Below are 12,408 nucleotides of genomic sequence, written 5' to 3' on the forward strand. Positions count from 1 at the left end.
GATGTGTACAGCATGTTTAAATGGTGAGATTGGTGCTCATAAAAAATTCATTAAAATCTAAACTAGAATCAAATCATCTTAATACAAAGGAGAGGTATTTCTGGTTTGGGGTACTGCTGTGTGTATTTGCTGTATCTATGTATGTGTAGCTGGCTGTTGAGAAAACTGCTGTGCCATAAGATACTAGCTCTGAGGTTTTTGCTGCTGTTTGAAGCCAAGCTTTCAGATCTTGGGAACTGTGTCTTTACTTTGTTTTATGACAACTGTTTACTTTCCTTAAGCACTTTTTCTAACCTGTTTGTCTCTATATAAATCCTTTGAAATAATATATAAATGCACATGCTCTCTGTACTTAGATATAACATTGCCGTTTCTGTCTTGTAATCTTACAAGTCTAACTGCTTGCCTTTGCTCTCTGGAAATGTTCAAAGATAACCATTTTAATCTGAGCTGTAACTGGTACTGTCATATGTTTCCAGTAAAAAAAAGGTATCATAAAACATCAAACAAGGATTAAGATTTCTTTTCCTTGTTGTTTTCAGTTTGCTTTTTTCATCGCCGCTGGGCCCTGTGTTTCAGTGAAACAAAATTTCAAATTCAAATGAGGAAATTAAATTTGCATAACCATTACGTATCTTTTGCAATCAGTGTATTTCTTTGTGGCATCACAAAAGTCTTTGGCTTTTCACTGTATTGTGATTCATAATCTCATGGTCTGTGAGTATAAGCAGAGCTTGAAAATTTCATATTATAGTGGATAGTGAGTTGGAAGCTTTCAAAATACGTGCCTTTGTGCAGAATGTAAGCTTCATTAAATATAGAATACACTCCCAATTAAATTTCCTATTTGCCAGTTAATAGGTAAACTGTGAAGATAGCTTATGAATGGTATTTTTCTTTGAAGCAACAAATCTAGCGTTTAAATACAAAAATGTAGCAAAGTATGGTGTGTGTGTGTGTGTATGTATGTATGTCTTACTTTTAAATTGTTCTACAGACTGAAGATAAAGCGGTGAAATTCAAAATCACCTCGTATTGGCCAAATTTGTGTTGATGCATACCAATGCACTTCAGGCTTCAGTGCACAGAAGCTGTATTGTTACTGCTGGAACAGAGACTTTTTTATTTTTATTCAATTTTGCATGGTGCCACACATAATGGGGTCCTAAAACTTTAACTGCTTTGGTAATATAATTAATAATTCTTGTTCAATGTACAATAACTTTGTATGAGACCTGTAAACAAAGCTGTGCACTTTTTTTTACTGTATTTTCCAGTATTGCAAATGAACTAAATCCAAATGAAAGGGCAGAATTATTTTGAAAACCATTTGTAAATCAGCAGCAAAATACCAACTTACATTTCAGTGAAAATACACTCACATGAACAGTCTTTAAAACTCAAATTTAAAGTTTTCATGGAGACCTAAGCTACAAAAGTTCATTCTGTCTTAAAACATGAACGAGAAAAATACCATTTTCTGAGGAAATGACATTTTCATGCACTTCAAGGTGTTTGAGTTCAGCTCTACTCTTTCTTAGGTTTTGCCTTTTATGATGTCTGATATAAAAGCTGTACAGCTGAGGATTGCACAAAAGTTTTCAAGTAGTCACAACGAAAAAATCTAAGTGTTTGCAAGTTCAGGCTGGGTAGCTGGCACATAAAAACATAAAGCAGTCTCCAGACATAGCTCTTAAGAAATGTGCTTTTGAAACTAACAGCATCCTAGGTTGTGTCAACAAGAACATAGCTAGTTGCTTATGGGAAGCGATCATTCGCTGCTCAGCATTGGTTATATGCTGCAAATTTTTCAATACAAGAGCAATGTTAATGAGCTGAAGTGAGCTCAGCAGGACAGCTCACATTGTTTGTGGACAGGAGCTCCTGCCCTGAGAGGTCAGTTTGAGGCAGTGGGGCTTGTTCAGGCTGGAGAAGAAGCAGTTTTGAGGGGAGCTAAGCCATAGAATTGTAGAATCGTGGAATGGTTTGGGTCAGAAGGGACCATTTAAAGGTTGTCTATTCCAACCCCTCTTCAGTGAGCTGAGGCATGATCATAGAATCATTAAGTTTGGAAAAGACTTCCAAGATCATAGAGTCTTGGAGTCTTGCTGGTCAGAACCCCATCCAAACTGACTGTGAATGTTTCCGGGGGTGGGGCATCTATCACCTCACTGGGAAACCTGTTCCAGTGTTTTACCACTGTCATTGTAAATATCTTTCTTATATCTAGTCTGAATAGACCCTCTTTTAGTTCATAACCATTACTCCTGGTTCTTTAGCAGGATGACTGGCTCTGCTAAAAAGTTTGTCCCTATTTACCTACAAGATCAATAACATTTACAGTGCATGGTGGGACAATGAGAGAGAAAAGGGATATAGACTTTAACAAGAGAGTGTTCATTTGGATGTAAAGAATAAACTGAGTTCAGCCAAAAACTCAAACAGGTTTTTCAGAGTAGCCTTGTGGTCTCCACAGCTTAAGGTTTTCATGACCCAACCGGCTAAAGCTCTGAGCAAGCTAATCTGACCTGATAGCTGACCCTGCTTTGAACAGGAGGTTGGACACTGAGGCCTTTTAAGGTCCCTTTCAACGTGAATGACTGATTCTGTGAATGGTCAATGCAGATTTCCTACCAGGCAAATGCTGGTGCAATAAAGATTTAATTAGTCTCTACTGAGTTGGATCTTATCCAACATATTCCTAGTGATTTTCCAGCTGCATTTTGAAAAGCTACATAGAGCAGTAGTAAACTGTGTTTAGCCTCTGGAATAAGCAGAAGATATGGATGCAGCTGAGAAAAAAAACTAGTTGCACTTGAGAACTTTTATTTCTGATTTGAGCATTACAGGACATCCAGACTCATGTGTCTGATCAGCTGGGGCTGGGGGTAAGAGGATGAAGGGAAATAAAATGCATCTGACTTCTTTTGTTTTTTCCATTTTCCACTTCTCTCACTACAGAAATATGATTGTTACATATCTTACGAGTCTGTGTCTTGGAGAAAATTATCTAAAGCATAGAAAGTTTGCTTTTTCATAATCTTCCCATGTATGCATTGCCAAGTTTGCTCAGAGTTTATCCATAATGGACCTACTATTAAATGGGAATGTTTCAAAAAGTGATTTCTCTTTCAATGGGGTCTTGTTTTATTTGGAAATAAGAATTCTCTGTATCTCCCTACTAGCAGTGTTAGTACTTATATCAGCTTCAGTATTTAACACCCCACAGTGGATTGCAAAACAGGATTTCAAAAATAAAATTGGCCCTGCTGGATCTTTCAAGACTCTTACAAGACTGCTAAAATCAATGTACTCTAGTGAGAGATTTTGATAGAGTTAAATAGGAAAAATGTCCCCTACCATCATCTTCCTATCTGGGAAAAAGAATATTGTTTGAATACAAGCGTGGCAATGTTGACATTTGTTTAGCAAGAATCAATACCAACTATTACGCATCTAATTTTAGTTCTAGGATGAATGGATTTTATTGCTAGTGTTTCTCTACTAGAATGTACTAGAATGTGTACTAGAATGTACAATATCATTCTTCCACATGACAATCAGTCGTCTATTTTGTATTGAATTTTTAATAATTTTGTTAGATGATTAAGTTAATCACCACCCTTCACTAGTGTGATTGTGATTTTTTATTGATACAGCTGGGACTTTCAGAAAGAAATTATTTCATTCATTTGTATCTTGAGGAAGGTTGTATATGGAAATAAGATCAAAATGAGATCTACTTTTGCTGTAGTGTTGTTCAACGTATCTGTCATATTTGTTTTCTTATAGTGAAAGATTTTTTTTAAGACTGAATAGAAATGGTTTGCCAAAATGCCCAGAAAAGCCTGAAAGACACTGTTCTCTCTTTGTGGTGAGTTCTTCCTATTCTCAATCTTTTCTTTGTGCTTTTTTTTGGGGGGGGGTATTGAAAATAGAAGTTGAATTAAATTGTTATTCTGTGGTTGACTCAGAACTGCTCCCTAAGCTTGTACGTTGTTATGAACATTAGCTCTAAAGGCTGGATTGAGGGTATTGCTGAACTCCCAGTTTGAATATTTTCTGGCAGTGTGTGGACACTCATCTAAACTTTCACGTAGGCATATGTACCAGTCTTTGTCCCTGCAACAAGGACCAGTTATTTTTCCTCCTTGTGCTATTTACATCCAAACAGTTGTTTGTGCAGCACTCTCTGTACTTTTGGAATATTTGGAATTGCAGAAATGCGTTGCTGCTGTTCAAAGCACACAGCAAGTCTCTTGTGTCCTTCTACTGATTTTGCCATATTGCAGCAAATTCTAATCATGTTATTTTAGCACAGTCATTTTGAGTGCATGACCACCAATTTAAAGTGTTGAAGGGATAATTTGTTAATGCTGTATAAATGAACTCACTGTTCATTTATCACTTTCACTGGCAGTGAAAGCAGTGTGTACAGATCTCTTTAAAATGTCACATTTTAATTGGGAGTCAGAAATAATGAGGTTCTGATCTTATGCAGGATTTGGGTAGCAGTGAACTCAGGAAGGACATCTATATCACTGTGCACATTATCCGAATAGGTAGGTATAATCTTGTATTTGTTAGACATATGACAGTAAATAGACGAAAACTGCTTGGAGTCAGCTTTGGGATTTGTTGTATTAGCTAGACCTTTGAATAATTTTTGGAAAAGAAACTGCCTGGGCTTTCATAGAAAAATTGCTTTGGATTTCTCAGCATTGTCTTATAGTATTTCTAAAGTGTACTGCTAACTGAGTTTAGATGCAGAATACTTTATTACAATCAAAAAAACAAAATGAAAGTGTCAAATATGAATTGTGTTAAGATGATGGACTTGTCATTGAGTCCATTCTTGTTCCCAAGTGTAATTTCAAGCATCCTTTGTTCAAAGAAAAATTTGCCCAGACTTTTAATGTACCTAATTAATACATAGTAGCTGAAGTAAATCTGAAATGGTTCAGATGAATTTTGTCTTCTGCCTGACCTCTTTAAAAAGGAGGAGAGGGAAAGAAATGGACTATGTTTCATAGTCCATAATTTTAATCCCTGATGATATAGACAGATATCAAGTCTTCTAGAACAAAGTGGAGGAGAAAAAAAGTGTACATTTGTGTTAGGTATTTATTTTAGGAAGTTATCCTCTGGGCTGTACTGATGTGAAACAATAATCTTTGGGTCTACTTCTGACCTCTTAGATATATTGTTTTCTTTATAAACTGTCTCTAGTTGCATCAGGGCAGTACTAAATAAAACGTCTCCTCCTATTTTTGAAAGATATTTAGGTTTGAAATATAGGTCACTCTAACTTGTGCTGAGTTCAGAAACAACTTGTTACAAAGTTAATGTTAATTTACAGTTTTGAGGAATAATTTTTCCTTGAATTTTCATAGTGGTTTGGTATTTCCTCAAAATATTGTGGTTTGTTTTTATTGGCAAGGATTCAGAAAGGATATGGTAAGCTCTGATATAAGTATATTTGTTAAGAATAAATGTTTTAAAAAACAGTAGTGAGTAGAATTTTTCTGGTTATATAGTTTTCAAATATATTCTCAGTCAAGTTTATAAATGAATGACTGAAATATTAAAAAGTTAAAATGACATTTATATGCTGCATGGTGTGAAAATGAACAATTACTCTTCAAGCTGCTGTGATGCATAGGAATATTTGGAGGAGACATTGCCCTGCAGCAACTGCAACCATAGGGTTTTTTTGTCAGAAATTAAGACTTGGTGGGAAAGATACATAGCTGCCAGAGCTCAGTTGAATAAAATGCCTAGAAAGATGGCAGTTTCAAATGCCAGGAACACACTGAGGAGATTGATCAATTGTATTTAAATCAAATAGAAAAGGCTAGGAAAAATATTTGTTTCAAATCTCCTTCTTTCTTTCTTTATCATAATTTGTTCTTTGGCCCTTTGTCATCTTTTCTCCCTGTGTTTCATCTCTACCTGATTTTTCTTCAGCTGGTCAATTATTCCATTGCTTGATAGTTTCCTATTTGAAAACAGCATTTGAGTAGTAATTTTTAATGGCTCAATCACAATACCTCTCACATGTAACAACAATCACAGTAAAATAATTCTTCCCAGACAGCAAATGTTGAACAGTCTATCATGTCCAAACTCTACATTTAACTTGGTAGTGTCATGAGCTTGCTATCACTGAGTATCAGAAAGTATTTTTTGTTGAATGGAGATCATGAGAGGATGAGCAGAACCTCTGATCTAAGACCATTCAAGATCACCACATATGTGGTGGACTTCCTGTACCATTGGTATGAATTTGTACGAATGCAGGATAAAGATGGACCAGGTTCCCAGTGTGTACACTTGGCATTGGCTGCTTAGATGCTGAGCTGGATTGCTTGCTGCCTCGCTTCTGTGGTTTGAAGAGAGACGATGGTTCCATGGATTATGCATCAAATATGTGTTTTGTTTGGCAGGGCGAATGGGAGCTGGAGAAAAGAAAAATGCCTGCAATGTGCAGTATAGACGGCCCTTTGGCTGTGCAGTCCTCAGTATTGCAGATTTGCTGGCAGGAGATTCAAAGGACGACCTTGTCTTGAAAGTCTATATGTAAGTAGTACTTTTTTCTTAATTTTTGGAAGTACCTTTGAGCCAGTCTGCGTCAGAATCAGTGGTGCTAAGTACAGTGTGAGCTATAGCTATAGCTCCCTTCTATTCCAAACACATGTAGTAGTAGCTAATTTTTCTTATTTGGTCACAGTGTGGCAATTTTGGCTAGTTCTACAGATGTGTTTATAAAGTGGGATAATATTAAAGATAGAGGTTACATCGTTTTAGATATTTCTGTATGTTTCAGCATTTTTCACATCCTTCTGGAGCTCTCTTTTTATGGTAACATAAAGTGCTTTTAGGACTTATTTAAATGCTTTGTTCTTCCTAGGCAGCTAGTGGAAGTACTTTTTAACTACAGAAAAAAGCAGGCAGAGTATCTTTTTGTGAAATTAAACAATTATATAATGGGAATAACAAAGGTATAAAAGACAGTTTCGGAGAATGAAAAAATCAAAGGTAGATTTAAAATGAATGATTGGTTAAATAGTAGATTTTGGCTATAGTAATTGGAAGAAAGTTCAATTTTCTGATAGCAACACAATGTATGTCATTTCCTGATGATCTTGGACATTATAATAAAAACTGTTTTGTGGAGTGGTCTATTCTCAGTGCATATACCTGGGATATGTATTGTTGTGCACATGAGAAAGTTCTGCCCCTCACAGACTTAGCACTCAAATCTTGAAGGCTTGGAATTCTTTCAGGCAGCCTTTCTCCTTTTTTCTGTATCTGTGTTGAATTAGAACTCCTGGAATCAGTGCTGCAGAAAAACAATATAGTGTAAAATGTGGGCTGGCTCTTATTTAGGCTCCTGGGACATTGAAGTCAGATAAATGTTCACTGTTGGTTAAAAAAAATTTTGTTTGTTTGTTTTTGTGGGGTGTTTAGTTTGTTTGTTTTTTAATTTTGTCAGTTTGTTTTGGAATAACAAAAACAATGGAAGACATATCACTTAAGACCATATTTGGTGCTAAGGCTAATTTCAGTCTAAACTTTAAAGAGTGATCATTAGAACATCGTCAGGTTTTCCTTATGGAAAACCAACAATTTACTAAATGTATACTGAAATGTAATTTGCTCTTTCATTGACTACCTCCTGAAGATCACATCCTATTTTAAATAAATTCAAAGTGTACAACACAGAATTTTCTGTCTAAGATCAGCTCTGAGTCCTGTGTTTCGCACTGAATGTCACAAGATACGGTTTAGCCCTAAAGGATAGATCTATACAGAAATGAACTTGGTCACGGCTGAGTTGCTCAGCATAATTGCTCTTATCTTTCTCCCATCCTTACGTGAAGCAAGTATTTCTTGGTGCCTTTCTCAAATGATAAGAGCACTCTTACTTTTTCCATTGGGACAGGCAGTTTCATGGGGCTTTGTTAGCTCCTATTGCATTTTTGTTTCATGCACTAAAGAGGATTTATTTAGGGATATGTTGTGAAGCTGATCTGATAAACGTGTGTTCCCATTTCAGAATTAAGAAAGTTATAATTTTTCTAGGTGCAACACGGAGAGTGACTGGTATCAGATCCATGAAAATATCATTAAAAAGCTGAATGCACGTTACAATTTGACAGGCTCCAATGCAGGTGAGTAATTAGCCACCTTTCTGTTTGCATTCTTAGGGGTTTCGTAGTTTGCAAATGAAGAGGCTCTATTTTGGAAGGATTAATGCGTATGAAAGAAACATAAAATAGTCAGATGAAAATGTACAATAGTGCTGTTCATGTGCACATGTAAGAAAAAAATGTCAATGAATTTTCTTCAAGGAACTATGTAATATAAACTTTATTCTGTTCTGAGGAACTACAGTTTGCTGGAATTCTGTTCACATGGGGCTGATCAAATTATTGATCCATATTGCTTGACATTTCTGCCTCACATTTTCATCAGGAATAAAAAATTTGCCAGTGACATTATTGTCATGGTTTAGGAATGGTATTTAGTACTCCCACTAAAAAAACCATGGACCACTCCTCCCCTCCAGTGAGAGAGGCAAAAGGCAGAGGTTACAGGTTGAGATAAGAACAATTTACTAGAAACAGCAATGAGATATGGGAAGTAAACAGTAAAAGCAAGAATATTAATGACAAAAGTGTACAAAAGAGGGTGTCACCGAGGACCCCAGATGACAAAGAACAGTGGCGTACAGGTTTCCCCCTCCCACCCTGATCCAAAGCCATATCTTCCCTCATGGAAGTGAGTGTCCCTTACTTGTGACATGTGGTGGTATAGAATAACAACCTAGACACACCCACACTTCTCCAGACCCCACCCTCCTATGGCTACTGGAGAAAAATTAATTCTGTCCTGACCAAACCCAGGACAATCGAATATTAAACTTAAAAAAAAAATTACTGGGAGCTATCAGTATGATCTGCATTCCTTCTGGTAGCTCTGCATTCCAGCTGAGCAAGATGCAGGTCATTATTTAGGACCTTACCAATAGTCTTCCCCAGTCAGCTCTATGTTTCTGAAACTGTCATCGAAATAAGTTTGTGTGTGAGACTTAAGGAATGGGACGCAACTGACCTTTCCTATTATGAGATGGTGGTTTGGCCCTTAGGATATGTGGAATTTACAGTTTTTCTTATTTTCTTTTTCAATATCAACTTCCTAACTTTTTCTCAATTCTGTCATCCAAACATGGAGTCAAACTTCAAATGAAACCTGAAGTGGAGGCTTATAAGTCTATTGTCCATGTACTCAAATATTGTTTTGTCCCTGTTAAATGTTAATTAGTTGAAATATGAATATAGAAAAATCTCATTTTCCAGGTTCCAGTATGCTGTGTTTTTAATCCCTTTCATGTAGTAGACTTCATGCTTCTTTAACTTGATTTCATTCATAATGTTTACCTTGAAAAATGTATGTTTAACAATCTTTAGTGGATAACCAAGAGGCACATAAAAGCATATGTTATTTATCAAGACTGAAGGTATATATTTAACCATTTCTGATCCTACATATATATATTTAAGTTTTAGAATATCACGAGTCTTATTGGATGATAAATATAAAAATCATGTATACAAAATAGAAGGGCATGTTACCAAGTAAGTATAGTATTGGGCTTCTTAAATATGTTAATCGTATTAATGAAGAACAAACTTCCTCTTGGATCATTCTGACTGTCCATGCAATACGTGCTTACACTGTGATACATTACTTATGCTATTTTTCTCTCATAACAGTGTTCAACATGAAAGACCTGTGGGACATGATTTTTTTTCCAGGTTGCAGGGGGCTGGAAACTAAACTTGGCAGATGGATGATCAGTAACATTTTGAAAAGGCCTGTTAGGGTGAGGGAAGAGCAGCACAGAAATTCCAGTGCATGTGAATATTGGAAAGGGAAAGAGGAAGTGAGTGGTAATATCACTCTGAGTACTGAGCAACTAAAAGATGAATTATGAAAGGTTATTTATATTGCACACATGAAATTCATTTTTCTGCGACTTCTTAACAGCCTGAAAAAGCCCTGCAAGGCTTTAGCAATATGTTCAGATACTTCTGCTGACACCTCATGGAAAATGTTGTTGTTACACTACTTTTTATTTTTCGTTTGCTGTCTTTTTTTGTAATAGTATTGAGTGACTGGTTCTGAAGCCTCATTAGCTTTGTTTGCCACCTTGTCAGAAAAGGAGAAAACCTTGCATTACAGGAGACATGTCTTTTCTCTCCCTTAGGAACTGTTGTAGGTATGAGACAAATGTAGGAGGACTTGAATTTTTGGCTTATATCACACTTGCCCTTTTAAAATCACCTTGAAAAGACTTAGAAAATACTTAGGAAAGGAAGCACAGTAAACAAACAACAGTGAAGATGCTTCGGACTATAGTCTATCCTCTAGGCTTGTTCCCTCTTCATATTCTGTCCTGTACAGTTTCTTTTCAGCTCAGGAGATTTTACACAAAGTCTTTAGTTTCCACACATTGTTGCATTTCAGTACTGAAATAATTAATCAGATAGTTCATAATATTCTTCAGGAAAAAAAATAAATTCTTCTAGTTTTCTGTGTCAAAAAGGAGCTCAAAATGTACTTTGGGTGTCTTGCATGTAGAACACATTGTGACAGACTATAACATTTGTATTTAGCACTCAAACCCCTACTGCCTCCAAAACTACTTTTTCTACTTCAACTCATGACAGTTCTTAAGTACAGAATCCTCTTGCATCTTATTCTCAACTTGAGTCTTAAAAGGATCAAGTCACTGTCACTTCTTAATGAAGCCCAGAAAGGAGCAGGGGACAGATGTTTGTCCCTTTTCCTCTTCTCAGTGGTGCAGGAATGGAAGGGACTCAGTCATGTGGATAATTTAGTATTCTTTGCTGAGGTGGGAACTGGAATGTTTTCCTCATGAGCTTCCATCCAATCTAACAGAGACTGGAGTATCAGGGAGTGGATGAAATTACCATTCACCACTAGTCTTTGCAGCTGGTGTGAGGTATCGGCTTACTGGAAAACACCTGGTTGCCTGGTGTAGGAGATCAAACTGTTACTGCAAAGGCCAAATTGTACAGTCTTTGCTGAATTTAGTAGCACTTTTATTTCTTGGTTTGTAGTATTTGTAGAATAAATACTACTAGATCTAGGTGATTTTGTAATTATTAAACAAACCAGGTTTCAGTAATATATGGAGCAGAGCTAGCTATAAAATGTATTTTTCCTAGAACATTTTTTTCTTAGAATTAGAAGCTAGTTGCTTTGTTTTAAAATGTAAAAAACAGTGGAAAAAATAATATTCCTGCATAGACATCACACCTAATTACATCAGTCTTGTGAGGAAAATAGCACATTTCTATTTTTGTATCTGCAGGAGCAGAGATTCTGATTTGGAAAAGGAATTTCAGTCTGTCTCACATGTCCCAGATGAGCATGCTAATTGCTTGGCTTCTCCGACTTCCCTTCAGGAACTATTCAACTTTGTATATGATCTGAAAATATTCATTATACCATGGGGAAAGTTGAAGTAGCTCTAAAGCCTACCAAGTAGTGCGTAATTTTTTTGAGTGTGATCTGTATTCATGTGTCCTCTTAGCAAACCCTATAGAGAAGGAATTTAAACCTGAGTCTCATGTTATATGTGAATATTCCCCCTAGTGAGTTACCTTATAAAAATAGTATTTAAAAATCAATGAAAAATGCACTGAAAATTTCTTTTGCTTCATGTTCCTTTGAGAAGAAAGACTATAGTTTAGTTTCAGGGGGATGCAAGACATTCTGTTTTTCTCTGCTTTTTACTTTAGGCTCCTAATAGTCTCATGTGTAACCTCCGATTTAGATTTCCTTATCACAAATCTTGAAAAACTGCATATACCTGATGCAGGGCTGATACAAGGATACATATAATTTTCAGTTGTTACTGCAAAGGAGGTGAAAATTCTTTCAAATTGAAAATTCTTTCAAATCTTAGAGATTAAATTACTGATGTAAGAAATTATAAACATATCTAGCTACTATGTAGCTTTGAATTCTTGTGTGGATTCCACAAAAATAGCTAATGTAGTGGGAAAGTCTTTTCCTGTGCCATTATCTTGGAATGTTCTGATGAACTGGACAGGAGTAATGTGACCTAATTACATGTTTACTGAGCTTCTCAGTGTGGTGTATCCTCTGGTAGCAATACCAAATTTAGTTTGCAACTCCACTGGAAACACTGTTAATTATACATTAATTGATGGGAGTGCCTAAAGCTTTAGAGGAAACACATTCAAAATAGTTGGATTTCTCTTGCCACTCTTGGCTCAAGCAAGATTTCTTTTTTTTTTTTTTTTAATACAGCAGCATTAATTTTTTAGCTGTTGTGTAAGGGGTTAAAAT

The 12,408-nt window shown here is 36.0% G+C and overlaps 1 protein-coding gene across 4 annotated transcripts in view; it reads left to right on the forward strand.

Annotated features, from left to right (window-relative positions):
• The window catches only part of DOCK4 (dedicator of cytokinesis 4), a 241,377-nt gene that overhangs the window by 117,527 nt on the left and 111,442 nt on the right, over positions 1 to 12,408 (forward strand). For all 4 annotated transcript variants that reach the window (XM_050324050.1, XM_050324052.1, XM_050324051.1 and 1 more), the window contains exons 9-12: positions 3,793 to 3,874; positions 4,502 to 4,562; positions 6,447 to 6,579; positions 8,086 to 8,174. In XM_050324050.1, the coding sequence (XP_050180007.1) occupies positions 3,793 to 3,874; positions 4,502 to 4,562; positions 6,447 to 6,579; positions 8,086 to 8,174 (365 nt within the window). The remainder of the gene's footprint in view (positions 1 to 3,792; positions 3,875 to 4,501; positions 4,563 to 6,446; positions 6,580 to 8,085; positions 8,175 to 12,408) is intronic.

This window comes from Myiozetetes cayanensis, unplaced genomic scaffold (assembly GCF_022539395.1).
Source record: "Myiozetetes cayanensis isolate MyiCay16 unplaced genomic scaffold, myiCay2020 scf3, whole genome shotgun sequence".
Taxonomy (NCBI): domain Eukaryota; kingdom Metazoa; phylum Chordata; class Aves; order Passeriformes; family Tyrannidae; genus Myiozetetes; species Myiozetetes cayanensis.